This window comes from Jaculus jaculus, chromosome 7 (genome assembly GCF_020740685.1).
Source record: "Jaculus jaculus isolate mJacJac1 chromosome 7, mJacJac1.mat.Y.cur, whole genome shotgun sequence".
NCBI lineage: Eukaryota > Metazoa > Chordata > Mammalia > Rodentia > Dipodidae > Jaculus > Jaculus jaculus.
In genome coordinates this window covers 157,337,560-157,355,542 of record NC_059108.1, presented here as the reverse complement: position 1 = coordinate 157,355,542, position 17,983 = coordinate 157,337,560, and the positions used below count along the sequence as shown (strand labels likewise).

At 44.2% G+C, this 17,983-nt stretch overlaps 1 protein-coding gene across 6 annotated transcripts in view; it reads right to left on the bottom strand.

The window, feature by feature from the left end:
• The window catches only part of Pacs2 (phosphofurin acidic cluster sorting protein 2), a 97,094-nt gene that overhangs the window by 49,144 nt on the left and 29,967 nt on the right, over positions 1-17,983 (bottom strand). For all 6 annotated transcript variants that reach the window (XM_045153982.1, XM_045153983.1, XM_045153984.1 and 3 more), the window contains exons 2-3: positions 10,870-10,957; positions 8,633-8,722 (exon numbers count right to left, since the gene is read on the bottom strand). In XM_045153982.1, the coding sequence (XP_045009917.1) occupies positions 8,633-8,722; positions 10,870-10,957 (178 nt within the window). The remainder of the gene's footprint in view (positions 1-8,632; positions 8,723-10,869; positions 10,958-17,983) is intronic.

The following is a 17,983-nucleotide window of genomic DNA, read 5'->3' as shown; positions in this document are numbered from 1 at the left end:
TCTGCCCAGGTTCTTAGATCTCACAGAACCCAGTATAAGTCTAAGGAACAGAGGTAGGTAAACTCTGGGTTATATCAAGCACTTCTCAGGGGCTAAGAGATCACGTACTTGACACAGCACTGTATGTTTGGTAAATTATGCTTCAAATGAACTGGAACCCCCACACAGTAGTACACAATGAACTGCAAAAGCGGCTAAGCTGAGCTGACAGTCCACCTCCAGGAGGCACATTCGAGACACTCAAAGTGCTTTGAATTTATATTGTGTCCACATGGTCCTGGCCATATTTTTTTTTTTTTAATTTACTTATGAGAGAGAGAGAGAGAAAGAGGCAGAGAGAGGGAGAGAGAGAATGGGCGCACCAGTGCTCCAGCCACTGCAAACAAACTCCAGACACATGTGCCTTCTTGTGCATCTGGCTTACGTGGATCCTGGGGAATTGAACTGAGGTCCTTTGGCTTTGCAAGCAAACACCTTAACTGCTATGCCATCTCTCCAGCCCCCCATCTTTTCTTTTTTTTTTCTTCCAAGGTTGGGTCTCTCTCTAGCCCAGGTTGACCTGGAATTCACTCTGTAGTCTCAGGGTGGCCTAGAACTCATAGCGATCCTCCTAGCTCTGCCTCCTGAGTGCTGAGATTAAAGGTGTATGCCACCATGCCCAGCTCTCCATCTTTTCTTTTTAAAAAATATTTAGGGCTGGAGAGATGGCAGATGGCTTAGTGGTTAAGGCGCATGCCTGTGAAGCCTAAGGACCCATGTTCAACTCTCCAGATCCCCCCCATGGGCCAGACCAACAGAGGTGAGGCATGCGCAAGTTCACACATGCCCACTAGGTGGCGCAAGCATCTGGCATTCAATATCAATGGCTGAGGCCCTAGCGTTAGCAGTTAAGGCACATGCCTGAGAAGCCTAAGGACCCAGGTTTGATTCTCCAGGTCCCATATAAGCCAGATGCACATGGTAACGCATGCATCTGGAGTTCATTTACAGTGGCTGGAGGCCCATTCTCTCTCTATCCCTCCCTTCCTCTGTCCCTCTCCCCTCTCCCTGTCCCTAATAAATAAATAAATAAAAATAAATCTTAAAAAAGTTAGTTTTTTTAAAATGTTAAATTAAGAAATAAAACTAAAAAGTAGGAGAAAAGCCTATTAAAAAATACTTTAAAAATATTTTATTTTAGCTGGGTGTGGTGGGGCATGCCTTTAACCCCAGCACTTGGGCGGCAGAGGCAGGAGAATTGCCATGAGTTCAAGGCCACCCTGAGACTACATCATGATTTCTAGGTCAGCCTGAGCTAGAGTGAAGCCCTACCTCAAACAAACAAACAAACAAACAAAAAAGTTATTTTGCTAGGCGTGGTAGTGCATACCTTTAATCCCAGCACTCGGGCAGCAGAGGTAGAAGAATCACTATGAGTTTAAGGCCACTTTGAGACTACATAATGAATTCCAGGTCAGTCTGGGCTAGAGTGAAGCCCTACCTGAAAATAAATTATTATTTATTTCCAGGCTGGAGGTGGGGGTGGAGAATGGGCACACCAGGGGCTCTAGCCACTTCAAACAAACTCCCGATGCCACTTTGTGCCTCTGGCTTTATGTGGGTACTGGGGAATCAAACCTGGGTTGTTAGATTTTGCAGGCAAGTGCCTTAACCACTAAACCATCTATCCAACCCCTGCCCTTCTTTTCTAAACACAAGCATAAAAGGACCATGACTTGATTCTTTGATATTTGGATCTCACCATTTTTTTTCTTTTCTTCTTTGTCTTTTTTTTTTTTCCCTTTGGTTTTTTGAGTTAGGGTCTCTCTCTAGCCCAGGCTGACCTGGAATTCACTATGTAGTCTCAAACTCACAGTGATCCTCTTACCTTGGCCTCCCAAGTGATGGGATTAAAAGCATGAACCACCATGACCTGCCATTTTCCATTCCATATATATTTTTTGGGGGGGGGGGGGCATGTAGTAGCACAAGTTTTTGATTCCAGGACTTGGGAGGGTGAGGTAGAAGGAGGATCATTGTGAGCTTCAAGCCAACCTGAGACTACAAAGTGAATTCCAGGTCAGCCTGGGCTAGAACAAAACCTTACCCTGAAAAGTAAAAAAAAAAAAAATGTGTGTGTGTGTATGTATATGTGTGTGTATGTGTGTGTGTGTGTGTATATATATATATATATATATATATATATATATATATATATAAATTATTGTTGTTATTGCTGGGTGTGGTGGCACTGTCTGTAATCCCAGCACTCGGGAGGCTAAGGTAGGTGGATCACTGCAAATTTAAAGCCAACCTGAGACTACAAAGTCTCACAAATCATGTATGTATACGATTTATTTACAAGGAGATAGGTAGAATGATGTGCAAACAAGGGCCTAATGCCACTGCAAACGAACACCAGATGCATGTGCCACTATGTGCACATGACTTTACATGGGTACTCAGGAATCAAACCCAGGCCATAAAGCTTTGCAAACAAGTGCCTTTAACCACTGAGTGATCTTTCCAGCTCCTCCATTTTCTTTTCTTTTCTCTCTTTTTTTTTTTTAAAGATGGAGTTTCACTGTAGCCCAGGCTGATCTGGAATTCTTAGGGTAGCCTAAAACTCACAATGATCCTCCTACCTCTGCCTCATGAGTGCTGGGATTTAAGGTGTGCACCACTACAAAGGCCCACCTCCATTTTCTTTATCATGGTAAAAAGAAAAAACAAAAAACTACCAGAAAGTAAACCAAGAAGATTTTCTAGTTACTTAAAAACAAACCAATAGGGCTATAGAACTAAATAGAGAGCTCTCAAAAGTACAAATACAGATGGCATATAAGCATCTGAAAAAATGTTCTACACCTCTAGTCATCAGGGAAATGTAGATTAAAACTACATTAAGATTCCATCTCACTCTTGTCAGATTGGCTACCATCATGAAAACAAATGACCATAAAAGCTGACAAGGATATGGAAAAAGAGGAATCCTTCTACACTGTTAGTGGGAATGCAATCTGGTCCAGCCATTGTTGAAATCAGTGTGGAGGTTCCTAAGCCAGCTAAAAATTGATTTACCATATGACCCAGCTATAGCACTCCTAGGCATATATCCTAAGGACTCATCTTATTACCTTAGAGATACTTGCTCAACCATGTTTATTGCCACTCAACTCACAATAGCTGGAAAATGGAACCAGCCTAGATGTCCCTCAATTGATGAGCAGATAATGAAGATATGTCACATTTATACAATGGAGTTCTACTCAGTGGTAAAGAAAAAATAAGTTAAGAAATTTGAACTACCCTCCAATTGGACTGGAGGCCCACTCTAAGGGAGGGAACACATCCCTGATACTGAAAACTTAAAACAGGGGTAGTCATGAGCCACAGGGGTGTAACATCTGCTGGTGTCTGGCTAAATGCATATACTATGCTTAACAAACTGTCCAGTAAGCACACCCTTATATGAATGCTACTCTCACTTTTGGTAGAGAATCTTCTCTTTTTAGATGGCAGTGACCTTGGGACAACTCAGAAGGTATCATGGTGCTAGAAAGAAGTAACTAGAGTGCTGAGTAACATTTTGATCACACCTTCCAAGGCTCAGGGTCTAGTGGAAGAGGTGGTGGAAAGAATGTAAGAGCCAAAGGAAGGGTAGGACTCCTTACAACGTGCTCCCTCCAGACATAAAATGGCCTCGATATCCATGACCTCATAGTGCCTGACACCACCTACACAAGACCATCATAAGAGGAGGGAAAGATCATTACATCAAAATAAAAGACAGACTTATTGAGATGGGGAGGGGATATGATGGAGAATGGAATTTCAAAGGGGAAAAGGGGGGAAGGGAGGGTATTATCATAGGATATTTTTTATAATCATGGAAAATGTTTTAAAAAATTGAGAAAAAATTTAATTAAATCAAATTTAAAAAAAAAAAAAAGAAAAGGGATGGGCTGGAGAGATAGCTTAGCAGTTAAGCACTTGCCTGTGAAGCCTAAGGACTCCAGTTCGAGGCTCCAGGACCCATGTTAGCCAGATACACAAGGGGGCGTATGCGTCTGGAGTTCGTTTGCAGTGGCTGGAAGCCCTGGCGCACCTATTCTCTCTATCTATCTACCTCTTTCTCTGTTACTCTCAAATAAATAAAAATGAGCAAAAAAATTTAAAAAAAAGAAAAGGGAAACCAGACATGGCTTAATTTTATGGCTATATCATAATAAAGAAGCTCTGTTTTGAAAAAAAAAAGAAATTTGCAGGAAAATGGATGGATCTGGAAAGGATTATACTAAGTGAGGTAACCCAGGCCCAGAAAGCCAAGCGTCTCATGTTCTCTCTCATATGTGGATCCAAGCTATAGATGATTGGACTTCTGTGTGAGTAGGAATAAAACTCAGTAGCTATCAAAATTCCAAAGGCTTTCTTCATGGAAATAGAAAAAGCAATCCAAAAATTCATTTGGAATCACAAAAAACCTCGAATATCTAAAATAATACTAAGCAACAAAAAAGAGGCTGGTGGTATCACCATACCTGATTTTAACCTATACTACAGAACCATAGTAACAAAAACAGCATGGTACTGGCACAAAAACAGACATGTAGATCAGTGGAACAGAACAGAGGACCCAGATGTATGCCCAAGTAGCTATAGCCACCTGATATTCGATAAAAATGCCAAAAATACTCATTGGAGAAAAGACAGCCTCTTCAGCAAATGGTGTTTTGAAAACTGGATAAATATCTGCAGAAGAATGAAAATAGATTCTTCTCTCTCGCCATGCACAAGAATTAAGTCCAAATGGATTAAAGACCTTAACATCAGACCGGAAACTTTGAAACTGCTAGAGGAAAAAGCAGGGGAAACCCTTCAACATATTGGTCTTGGCAAAGACTTTCTGAATACAACCCCAATTGCTCAGGCAATAAAACCACAGATTAACCACTGGGACCTAATGAAATTACAAAGATTTTGCACCGCAAAGGACACAGTGAAAAAAGCAAAGAGGCAACCTACAGAATGGGAAAAAATCTTCGCCAGCTATATATCTGATAGAGGATTAATATCTAGGATATACAAAGAACTCAAAAAGTTAAATAATAAGGAATCAAACAAGCCAATCAAAAAATGGGCTATGGAGCTAAATAGAGAGTTCTCAAAGGAAGAAATACGAATGGCATATAAGCATCTAAAAAAATGTTCTACGTCACTAGTCATCAGGGAAATGCAGATTAAATCTACATTGACATTCCATCTCACTCCTGACAGATTGGCCACCATGATGAAAACAAATGATCATAAATGTTGGCGGGGATGTGGAAAAAAAGGAACCCTTCTGCACTGCTGGTGGGAATGCAATCTGGTCCAGCCATTGTGGAAAACAGTGTGGAGGTTCCTAAAACAGCTAGAGATTGATCTACCATATGACCCAGCTATAGCACTCCTAGGCATATATCCAAAGGACTCATCTCATTTCCTTAGAAGTACATGCTCAACCATGTTTATTGCTGCTCAATTTATAATAGCTGGGAAATGGAACCAGCCTAGATGTCCCTCAACAGATGAGTGGATAATGAAGATGTGGCACATTTATACAATGGAGTTCTACTCAGCGGTAAAGAAAAATGAAGGTATGAAATTTGCAGAAAAATGGATGGACCTGGAAAGGATTATACTAAGTGAGGTAACCCAGGCCCAGAAAGCCAAGCGCCACATGTTCTCTCTCATATGTGGATCCTAGCTACAGATGACTGGGCTTCTGTGTGAGAATGAAAATACTTAGTAGCAGAGGCCAGTAAGTTGAAAAGGAGACATAAAGGGTGGAGAAAGGAAGGGAGGAGGATACTTAATAGGTTGTTATTGTATATATGTAATTACAATGATTGTAATGGGAAGGTAATATGATGGAGAATGGAATTTCAAATGGGAAAGTGTGGGGGTGGGGAGGGAGGGAATTACCATGGGATATATTTTATAATCATGGAAAATGTTAATAAAAATTAAAAAAAAAAAACAACAACTCAGTAGCAAAGGCCAATATGGTAGTAAAGAGATATAAAGGGAAGAGAAAGGAAGGGATGGGGTACTTAATAGGATGGTACTGGATGTATGTAAGTAGAAGAATAGATTAACAGGGGTGTAAAGGCCCAAAGTGACGTCAGGAGAAGAGAATGAGTAAAGGAAAGGTGGAGGGAGGGCTAATCAAAATCTAAGAGAATATAAATAAATCATATGGAGCCGGGTGTGGTGGTGCACGCCTTTAATCCCAGCACTCAGGAGGCAGAGGTAGGAGGATCGCCATGAGTTTGAGGCCACCCTGAGACTACATAGTGAATTCCAGGTCAGCATGGGCTAGAGTGAAACCCTACCTCAAAATAAAGAAAATTAGTAAAATAAAATAAAAATAATTAAATAAATCACATGGAAACCTACTCTTTTGGACAATGGAACACTCAGGAGATAGACTGTTGCTAGAAAATTTTCAGGGCCAGGGATGGGATACCTTCCAGTGAATTGTTGGCCATGGAGGTCCCTGATGCCCCCAAACATTATAGGCCATTGCTGAAGCTGTTGGTTTCCCCCCAGGAATAGATGGTAAGACCCTATTGCTGAAGACTCCACATACTTGGGCTGCAAGGCCACTGAGAAACCCTGCTGGAACTGAGCTGATAACCTCCTCCATGTAGACCAGGTGACAGAAAGCTGGAAGAAGCCATTCTGAATGCAGTTCAATGGGAGAAAGAGAAATCACCACTTAAGATACTCAACAGTGAGCACTGCAAGCCTTATATTTGGCCAGCCAGGCCAAATGAGCCAATGGGTGCAATAGTGCATGTCTGTCATGGTGGAAACCAACTGCCCTCTAATTGGATTGGTCCATGGGAGGGAATATATCCCTGATACTGAAGACTTAAAACAGGGGTAGTCATGAGCCACAGGGTTGTAACGTCTGCTGCTGTTTGGCTAAATGTATATACTATGCTTATTAAACTGCCCAGTAAGCACTTCTCTTAATGTTCACACCCTTATATTAATGCTACTCTCACTTTTGGTAGAGAATCTTCTCTTTTCAGATAGCAGTGACCTTGGGATAACTCAGAAGGTATCATGATGCTGGAAAGAAGTGACTTAAGTACTGAGTAATATCTCGATCACACCTTCCAAGGCTCAGGGACTAATGTGGAAGAGGTGGCAGAAAGAATGTAAGAGCCAAAGGAAGGGTAGGACTCCTTAAAACGTGCTCCCCCCCCAGACACAAAATGGCCTGGATATCCATGACCTCACAGTGTCTGACACTACCTACACAAGACCATCATAGGAGGAAAAGATCATGATATCAAAATAAGAGAGACTGATTGAGAGGGTGAGGGGATATGATGGAATTTCAAAGGGGAAAGTGGGGGAAGGGAGGATATTACCATGGGATATTTTTTATAATCATGGTTGTTAATAAAAAAAATTTGATAAGAAAAAAAAACCATTTGTGCCAGGCATGGTGGTGCACACCTTTAATCTTAGCACTTGGGAAGCATAGGTAAAAGTATCAAGTATCGCTGTGAGTTTGAGGCCAGCCTGGAGCTACAGACTTCCAGGTCAGCCTGGGCTAGAGTGAGACCTTACCTAGGGGGGGGGGGGGGGAGAAGAGGCGAGCAATATTATCAGGCTGGAGAGATGCAAAGCCTTAGACCCAGGTTTGATTCCCCAGGACCTACGTAAAGCCAGATGCACAAGGTAGTGGCATATGCATCTGGAGTTCATTTGCAGTGAATGGAGGCCCTGGCATACCTATGTTCTCCCCCCCGCCCCAAATAAATATTAGAAAAATACATTAAAAACATTAAAGGGCTGGGAGATGAAGAAGCTCAGCAGGTCAGGCATGTGCTTGCAAAGTCTGACAGCCTGGGTTTGATTCCCCACAACCCACACTGGGCCAGATGCACATAAGTCTGGAGTCTGTCTGCAGTGCAAGGATGCCATGGTGCTCTCTCTCTCTCTCAAATAAAAATAATAATAATAAAATTTTTAGCCGGGCGTGGTGGTGCACACCTTTAATCCCAGCACTGGGGGAGGCAGAGGTAGGAGGATCACCAAGTGTTTGAGGCCGCCCTGAGGCAACATAGTGAATTCCAGGTCAGCCTGGGCTACAGTGATACTCTACCTTGAAAAACCAAAATAAATAAATACATAAAAATAATTTTTTATTTTTATTATTTTTGTTTGTTTGCTTTTTTCAAGGTAGGGTCTCTCTCTAGCCCAGGCTGACTTGGAACTCACTATGTAGCTTCAGGGTGGCCTCGAACTCATGTGATCCTCCTTCCTCTGCCTGCCAAGTGCTGGAATTAAAGGCATGTGCCACCATGCCCAGCTTTCTTTTTCATTTATTTTTTCAAATAAATTTTTAAAAAGCATTGAAAAACAAAAAACTCACAATCACAAGATAAAGAAAGGACATAGGTAGCTCTGACTAAGTTGCGGTCATCTACAAAGACTCTGAAGAGCAAATGTGCCCATCACTCCCCAAGGCACTGACCAGGGTGTGTTCAACACCCCAAAGTAAGTGACCAGGGCACCAAGCAGTGAGAGTTCCATTCCTCACCCAGGGCTCTGACCATAGAGATCCCCCATTATCCAGTGTTGGACTCACCTGCAGAGAGAACGTCAGGGCCAGGTCAGTTTCCACTTGTCCACTAGGGGGCAGCACAATCTCATGAGATCGGAGAACACGCTTGGAGCCCTGAGGAAACACACCTTCTAGTTTAGAGGTAAGTAAGTTGATCAGAACCAGTCAAGGATAGTTACACCAGCAGGACAAAGGCCTAGCTGTGGAAGTATGAGCCTTAAAAAAATGTCCTTATCTCTGGGCATGGTGGCACATGCCTTTAATCCCACCACCTGGGAGATAGGAAGATTGCCAGAGTTCAAGGCCACCCTGAAACTACATAGGGACTTCCAGGTCAGCCTGGGCTACAGACCCTACCTCAAAAAAACAAAATAAACAAACAAACAAACAAAAAGCACAGATACTGTAAAGGGACACAAAGATCAGGTGATCCAAACTGCACAGATACAACATTCAGGTAGGTTTCAGCCAACAGAAAATATTGATCAGCAAGTGGATGATGATTCTTTGGCACAAAACAAAAGAGAACTCCAATCTCCCACATAACAGCAAAGTAAATTCCATCACAGGTTTTTGAGTATCAGCTCCATCAAGGATGCGTCCTCCATGCTGAGAAACAAGCAGACATGGCTAGAGGCAGCTATTGATAAGGCACTAGGGCAGGATTAGGGTTAGCAGGGGAAGCAGTGGCTACAAAGAGGGGAAGTGAAAGCAGAGGGGGGAGCAAGCACAGGGCTATGTAGGAGGGCAGTGTGTTTGGGCACAGCTGTGATAAGTCCACAAAGAGGCCATGTGAAGGTTCTTCTCAGATGCTTAATTGCCCAATGCTGGATCCACACACCTGTAGAGGGGTCCAGAGGCAGGCCCCTCCCTACCTGGCATCACGTTCATCTTAGCTTCTGTGCTGCAGAGAATATGAGCTGCCCAGGAAGCAAGGACATGTGTGCACAGTTTGAGGGCCAGCCCAGCAGGAGCCTGGACACCTGCTTGTACTACTTCTAGGATCTGAGGAAGTTTTCCCTAGTTTTGCCAAGCCTATCAAATACAGGCACAGAGCCAGCTAGAATCAGCTGACCTGGACAGGAAAAAGTGCCCAGTCTGGGGCTGAAGGTCTGCTGGGAAGGGAAAGAGGAAGGACAAGGGGAGCATGCATAGAAGGCTGGAGAATGATGGTATGAAGAGCATTCTGGGTCCCTGACTTTTAAGGGCTGAGGGTTCAGTAATAAGGGGTCTGGGGCAGTTCCACAGAGGCAAGGAGTGGAAAATAAAGCCTGAGGAACAAGGTCAGAGTGTGGGGAGGGTGAGCCACATCACAAGTCACATGTTCACAGCATCAATTCAGATCCCTACAACAGGTCAACTTTTTTTTTTTTTTTTTCCCCCTGAGGTGGGGTATCACTGTAGCTCAGGCTGACCTGGAATTCACTATTCCAGACTCAGGGTAGCCTTGAACTCACAGCGATCCTCCTGCCTCTGCCTCCCAAATGCTGGGAGGTCAGTTTTTGCATGTGTGACTTTCTGCATTGCTCTGAAGACCTGAAGAAGCCATAACCTCTCCTATCCATGAGGCCCAGAACTCAGCCTTATGGTAACGTCCCAGAGGGGACACTGAGGGAGCTTTGGTCTGTAGAGAAGCTTGACGTGCATCTTGGCCACATCTGTGTCCTTGCAGAGTGATCCTTCTACCTCTACTGGGATTAAAGGTGTGCCCATTTGGATGCTAAGAACCCAATAGTATCTCCAGGGAGGAGGGGCCTCCATGACCTCATCAAAGCAGAACCTTTGGGAGGGGCAGGTAGTTCAGGAGAGGAGATAAGACAGCCCTGCCTCCTTAGACTCCAAACATACATCTTAAGTGTGAAAGGGGAGGATCATGTGAGGAAGAGCCAGAGTGGAAGACAATAGCACTGCCTGGGGACCAAGTCTGAGTATTCTACTCCATAGGCTCAGGGTATCCACTAGTACAGACTGTGGGCTGGGAACAAGGGACAGTAAGAAGTAGCTGTGTGCCTCCCACCCTCCACCCATGTTCACAGTTCACACCGACCTAGTGTGAAGCCCCCTGCTCTGCCTGAGAGAAGCCAGGAAAGCACCTACTCCTGCAGACAAGCGTCTCCGACTAGGGGAGGTAGTAAGGAGGGAGATGGGCAGGGGAGCAGAGTACCAAGTGACAATTCTCGGGAGCACAGGAACACTGTTGCCCAGGGACTATGTGAAGAGTGAGGAGCAACCTCACCTATGGGTGCACGGCAAGGGCTCACCTGCATCTTGACAGCAATCACCATGGACATGAGCTCTTTCTCCAGCTCCCGGAGCACCGCCAGCTTCTTGAGAGTCATGCTGCACAACCTGCAAGGCAGCAGGCACAGCCCTCAGAGGGCCCCAGGCACCTCCCAGCCACACTGCCCAGATGCATGACAGACTACAGGCTTGGCCCTAGTGCAGCCTCCCTCAGGGGTCATTGAGCTGGGAAAGGCTGCAGGGACGCTCCCAAAGAACAGGGCTCAGCCCCGAGTACAGCACTCAGCTATGGAAGCACAGCCAGCCGTCCACCACATACACTTAACTATGGCCTCACTCTTTCCACCAATACCACTGCCAGAAAGGTGTGAGCACCCTTTTAATTGCTAATTTCACCTCAACATTGAGACCTTAAAGCAGAAAGGGAGACAAGGGCTGCCCTGGCCAGAGGTAGTCTGGGAAACAGGGGAGTACCCAGCACCTCTGAGGAGCACTCTCTAGGAAATGGACACATGAATGCCCTTCCTGTCTGCATCTGCTGAACCAAGAATGTCTGGCTGCTTCCTGTGTGTCCACATACCTTCGTGGAGGCACCTGTGCCACTCATGTGCACTATGCACATACTCAAACACAATGTATACATAAGCCCTAGAATGACTGAATGAGGACACCCAAGGTCCACCAAAGGTGTGATAACTGCACCTTTACTGGCAAACTTCCAGAAACTTCTCCACAGCTCTCTGTAAAATCACTTTTCTACATAAATACTGCTTTAAGACATTTGTTTAATGGGGCAGTATCAGGCAAACATGAAGATATCCAAATTAAGATGGCACTGGCCAAAGGTGGTGGCACACGCCTTTAATCCCAGCACTCCAGAGGCAGAGGTAGGAGGATCACTGTGAGTTCAAAACCAGCCTGGGACTACATAGTGAGCTCCAGGTCAGCCTGGGCTAGATGAAACCCTACCTTAAAAAAAAAAAAAAAAAAAGTTATGAGTTCAAAAAAGAAAACAGAAGAAAGGGACCTCACATCTTGGGTTTCGGATGGGGACCCCACACCATCCTGGATTTAAGATGGAGACTCTACCCGACACTGGGTGAAGACAGCGAGAGGCTCTCTGTAATGCACTAAGTTCAGGGCAGCAAAGTGACGGCTAGGTGCCTTCCTGAGATGACGGACAGCAGGCTGGAAGCAAACAAAAGTGTCCCTAGTGGTCAGATGCTGGAGAGAATCCAGAGAGCTGAGCAAGAGAACCAAGGCACAACAGGTTTCTCCTTGCCTTAACACTTGTGGTCACCAGACTGAGCCATATGAGCAGCTCCTGATGGGATAGGCAAGGACACAAGCTAGGCTATGGGACCGACCTGTAGGAACCTAATGGGTATGGATGGCCTGCTAGGAAGCAAATAAGCTTAAAATGCTCTGGGAGCCCATCTTGGTGGGACACGACTTTAATCCCAACACTTGAGAGGCATTGGTAGGAGGATTGTAGTGACTTCAAGGTGACCCTGAGAGTACATACTAAATTCCAGGTCAGCCTGGGATAGAGTGAGATCCTACCTTAGAAAACCAAAATTAAAATTAAAAATAGGGCTGGAAAGATGGGTTATTGGTTGAGGTGCTTGCCTGCAAAGCCAAAGGACCTTAGTTCAATTCCCCAGTACCCACGTAAGGCAGATGCACAAGGTGGCACATGCATCTGGAGTTAGTTTGCAGTGGCTGGAAGCCCTGGTGTGCCCATTCTCTCTCTGCCTCTTTCCCTCTCTCAAACAAACAAATAAATAAATAAAATATTAAGATTAAAATTAAAATGCTCTGGGGGAAAAAAGACACCCCCAGGCAAATTAGACCAGCTATTAAAAGAAGGGCTGAGCCGGACATGATAGTGCATACCTTTAATCACAGCACTTGGGAGGCAGAGGTAAGAGGATTGCCATGAGTTTGCGGCCACCCTGAGACTAACAGTGAATTCCAGGTCAGCCCATACTAGAGTGAGACCCTACCTCGAAAAACCAAAACAAACAAAAAACAGAAGGGCTGGGGGAAGGGGGCTGGAGAGATGGCTTAGCCATTATAGCACTTGCCTACAAAGACAGAGGACCCAGGTTTGTTTCCCCAGGACCCACATAAGCCAGATGTACAAGGGGGCACACGCATCTGGAGTTTGTTTACAGCAGCTGGAGGCCCTGGTGTGCCCCCCAATTTCTCTCTCTCTCTCAAATAAAAATAAATAAATAAACTTTAAAAAACAGGGGCCTGGGCGCTGGAGAGATGGCTTAGTAGTTAAACACTTGCCTGTGAATCCTAACAACCCGGGTTCGAGGCTCTATTCCCCAGGACCCACATTACCCAGATGCACAAGGGGGTGCACAACTGGAGTTCATTTGCAGTGCCTAGAAGCCCTGGCATACCCATTCTCTCTCTGTCCCTCTTTCTCTCTCAGTCACTCTCAAATAAATAAAAATAAAAAATACATAACAAAAAAATTTAAAAAGAGGGGGTTTGGGGATGTGACTCAGTGACAGAGCTCTTGTCTGGCATGTATGAGGTACCTGTGTTCCCTCTCCAGCTCAGTTAAAGTAAGTAATGAAAGGAAGGAGGGAGATCAGACTACTGGCTGACAACCTTCATGAACATAGGTGCAAAGTTCTTAAAGTATTTGCAAACAGAACTTAATATACCATAACCAAGTAGAGGTTACTTCCAGGAATAGAAGGCTGGCTTAACCTTTGCAAATCAACACAAACAACACATCCTCAATCAAAATGGTACGGTATGGATGAGTTTCCTAATGGGCCAGGTGTTAGAGGCTTGGTCCCTCCCTAGCCTGTGCCAGCATTTCTAGGTGATGGGGCCTTGAAGGAGACTGCGTGACCCAGCCCCTTCCTCCTCTCGTCTTTTTGTTTCCTGGCCAGTGTGCTCCCATCATGATACTCCACTCAACATATGACTAAGAGCAACTTCTGAAATATTGAGCCCTAGAAGTTGGTTCCTTGGGTGTTAGCTCTCATGCTGGAAAACTGACAGAGAAAGCTGGCACTGAGTGTAGTTGTTGCTTTGGCAACACCTGGCTGACAATGTGCGGGGAAGCCTTTGGGATTAGCCTGTGGGAGAAGTGTGGAGCAGTTTGCAGGAGCAGGCTGGACAAAGTCCAGTTTGCCAGGCAATTCTACCACTCAGGCTAAAAACTCCCCACAAGCCAGAAAGAGAAAGAACCCTCAGAAAGATGAAAACTATTGACAAAGAGCCTGGAGCTCATATCACAATAGTAGCGAGGCTGAGTACTTCTTCCCCTGAGATGAAATGGAGGTCCATCTGCCTCACTGCTGTTCTGTTCCTCACCTAGCTCTGGTCCTGCCCAGGGCAACAGGCAGGAAAAGGAAATAGAAGGCTTACAGACAGGAAAGGGAAAAATAAAACTATGCTGCCTGCATGCAAAAAACACAAAGAATGCAGGAAATCTGAAGATAAGTCCAATAGCCAATGAACTTAGATCTTCAGACCAGGTTGTCTTTAAGCTACAGTCACATAGCACATGCGACAATGAACAACTGGAAGTGCTTAAAATGCCCTCATAATACCTCCAAATAAAGTAGATAAATCTACAGTGAATGCACACCTATGTTAGAAACTCAAAATGCTCATAAGAGATCCACCGTCTATTGATACAAGTGAAGAGAGCCAGGCTTAGGTGCTACAGATGAATTCTTCCCAAACGAATCTGTAGATTTCCCATGATTCCTGTGAAATCCCAGAATCTTGTTTAGTGTTCTGTGAAAATCAACAAGCTGATTTTAAATTTTATATGCAAAGGAGCTAGAACAAACACGTCTTAATAAAGAAAAACCAAGAAAGCCAGGCTCTCTAGCCCTGGAGTATCATCACCACACCCTGAATAACTGAGACAGTATGGTACAATAGAAGGGGAGGCAGAAATAAGCAAAGCAGAAGAGGGAGATGATAAATTGGACTTTGTCAAAATTTAAGGCTTTTTTCTACTAAAATCACAAGCATTGAGTGGGAGAAAATCTTTGCTGGCCACACATTTCATGAAGGAATTTTTTTTGTTGTTTTGTTTTTGTTTTCTGAGGTAGGGTTTCACTTTAGCTCAGGCTGACCTGGAATTCATTACATATTCTCAGGATGGTCTTGAACTCACAGTTATCCTCCAACTTCTGCCACCCAAGTGCTGGTATTAAAGGCGTGTGTCATCCACCATGCCAGGCTTCATGAAGGATTTTGTTTTGTTTTGTTTTTGTTTTTTCAAGGTAGGGTCTCACTCTAGTTCAGGCTGACCTGGAATTCACTCTGTAGTCTCAGGGTGGCCTCGAACTCATGGTGGTCCTCCTACCTCTGCCTCCCGAGTGCTGGGATTAAAGGCGTGCACCACCATGCCTGGCCCTCATGAAGGATTTTATCCCAAGTACACAAAGAAAGTATGACAAGAAAGAACCAAGTACATTTCACAATAATAATAAAAATCATGAAAGAGGACTGGAGAGGTGGCTTAGCAGTTAAGTGCTTGCCTATGAAGCCTAAGGACCCTGGTTCGAGGCTCGATTCCCCAGGACCTACCCACTTTAGCTAGATGCACAAGGGGGCACTTGCATCTGGAGTTTGTTTGCAGTGGCTGGTGGCCCTGGTGTGCCCATTCTCTCTCTCTGCCTCTTTCTCTCTGTCTGTCACTCTCAAATAAATAAATAAATAAATAAAAGCAAAAACTCATGAAAGATTAAAAAAAAGTACATGAGCAAAGTATCTGAATAGGCATGGGAAAGATAGATACATGGAACACAAAAGGTGCTCAACATTAATTATTAGTGTTACAGGCAAAATAGATGCAACTCAAACTGAGGTAGTTAGGGTAACTGGGCCCTGGAAAGTAAAGATAGCAATATCCTTAAGTCTGCCCTTGCAGTCTTCACTTTGCTACAGACACTTTGCTAGACTGACTTCTTATCTCTTACCTAAAGGAGTTCCCTGAACCTCACTTGGGAAGGGAGGGTCCCTTACCTACAATTTAAATCTAATCCTGACATTGTAGTTGATCTAGTTCAGCCCCCACTCAGCTTCATGGCTAGCCTCTTCCTGAGCCATCCTCTAGTCCAAACCAATCAACTGTCTCTTAGGCTCACCAGAGCCTGAAGGTAAAAACCACCACAATAAGGTTATAAATAGATCCTTAACAGGGGCAAGGACTATCCTGGCTGCCCATTCATCACTCCTGAACCTCCAAGTTCTGGTAAGTCTTCCCTTATCTCAGCCTGGCTAGGTTGAGACAAGGGAAGAACCCCCTAACCTCTCTCTAACCCCTCCTGCCTTCCTTCCATATGGCACTAGCTCTCTGTACTTTTCTTTCCTGTTGTCTCCGGGTTTTTTGTTTGTTTGTTTTTGGTGGTGCTAGGCATGGAACACAGGGCCTTGTGGATGCTAGGCAAGCTCTCTGCCACTGAGCTACATCCCTAGCCCCTCCTTCTCTTAGTCTAATATAAAGTCTTTCTAAACCTTACCCTCTGGTTCTGTGGATTTTAATTATTTGAATTAACAAGACAATAATTGAGGGTGCCCTAAATTTATTGGTACATTGGCATATTGTCAAGGAATCCCAAAATTCCCGTTTCAAAACCACAAACAGACACCACAGGAAAGCTATTCAATGGCTCTAAAACCCCAAAAAATGTAGCCAGGGTGTGGTGGCCACGCCTTTAATCTGGCAGGCAGAGGTAGGAGGATTGATGTGAGTTCAATGCTACCCTAAGAATACATAGTGAATTCCAGGTCAACCTGGGCTAGAGTGAGATCCTATTTCAAAAAAATAAAATAAAATAAAACAACAAAACAGGCTGGAGAGATGGCTTAGTAGTTAAGGCACTTGCATGCAAAGCCTAAGAACTCATGTTCGACTCTCCAGCTCCCACATAAGCCAGACACACAAAGTGATGCAAGCACATAAAGTCACATATGCACACAAGTCTGGAGTTAGATTGCAGTGGCTGGAGGCCCTGGTGTACCAGTTCTCTCTCCCTCCCCTGCCCCTTGCATTAAAAAAAAAAAAAAAAGGCCAGTCTGCTGTACTTGGCTCAAAATTTTTAATTTTTTTTTTTTTTTTTTTAAAGAGCTGGAGAGGTGGCTTAGCAGTTAAGGCACTTGCCTGCAAAGCCAAAACACTCAGACTCAATTTTTCAGGACCCATGTAAGCCAAATGCACAAGGTGGCATGTACATCTGGTTTGTTTGCAGTGGTTAGAGGCCCTGGTGCGCCCATTCTCTACCTTCCCTCTCTCCATCTGCCTTTCTCGTTCTCAAATAAGTAAATAAAAATAAAATATTTTTAAAAATTTTAAAAAAAAAACCAGAACGATGGCTGGGTGTGGTGATGCACACCTTTAATCCCAGCATTTGGGATCTGGGACCTTTGGCTTTTCCGGCAAGCACCTTAACCACTAAGCCATCTCTCCAGCACCCAAGATTTTTTATTTTATTATTTTTTTTAATTTTTATTTATTTATTTATTTAGGATTGAGAGAAGGAAGCAGAGAGAGAGAGAGAGAGAGAGAGACAGGTAAAGCGAGAATGGGCACGCCAGGGCCTTCATCCACTGCAAATGAATTCCAGACGCATGTACCCCCTTGTGCATAAGGCTTACGTGGCTCCTGGGGAATCAAACCTGGGTCTTCTGGCTTTGCAGGCAAGCACCTTAACCACTAAACAATCTCTCCAGCCCCCAAGATTTTTTTTGCCATTATTGAAAGATACATTCTGGAAGTATTATAAGGTATGTTCTAGAAAGAAAGGCATCAGGATTTGACTAGAGTTCCTAGCAAGTCTCCCATGCTAGCTGACACTCAGGAAGTCAGGAGCAAAGACACAAAGTGATCTAGGACAAGACATGTATCACTAACCTGTAATTAAAGCTCACAACTGTAACAGATAAAGTCACAGAATGGAAGCAAATGGAACTTTACAGCAATGACACTATAAAATGCAAGACCACTGATGGGCACTGTTCACATCTTAAACAATCTGCTGAGTATTAAGTATTACCGCCTGTTCTTTCACCATGTCTGCTCAAAGTCGCCAAGTAAAGAACTAGCTAAGAAGAGCTGGGGAAATGGCTCATTGGTTTAAGGTA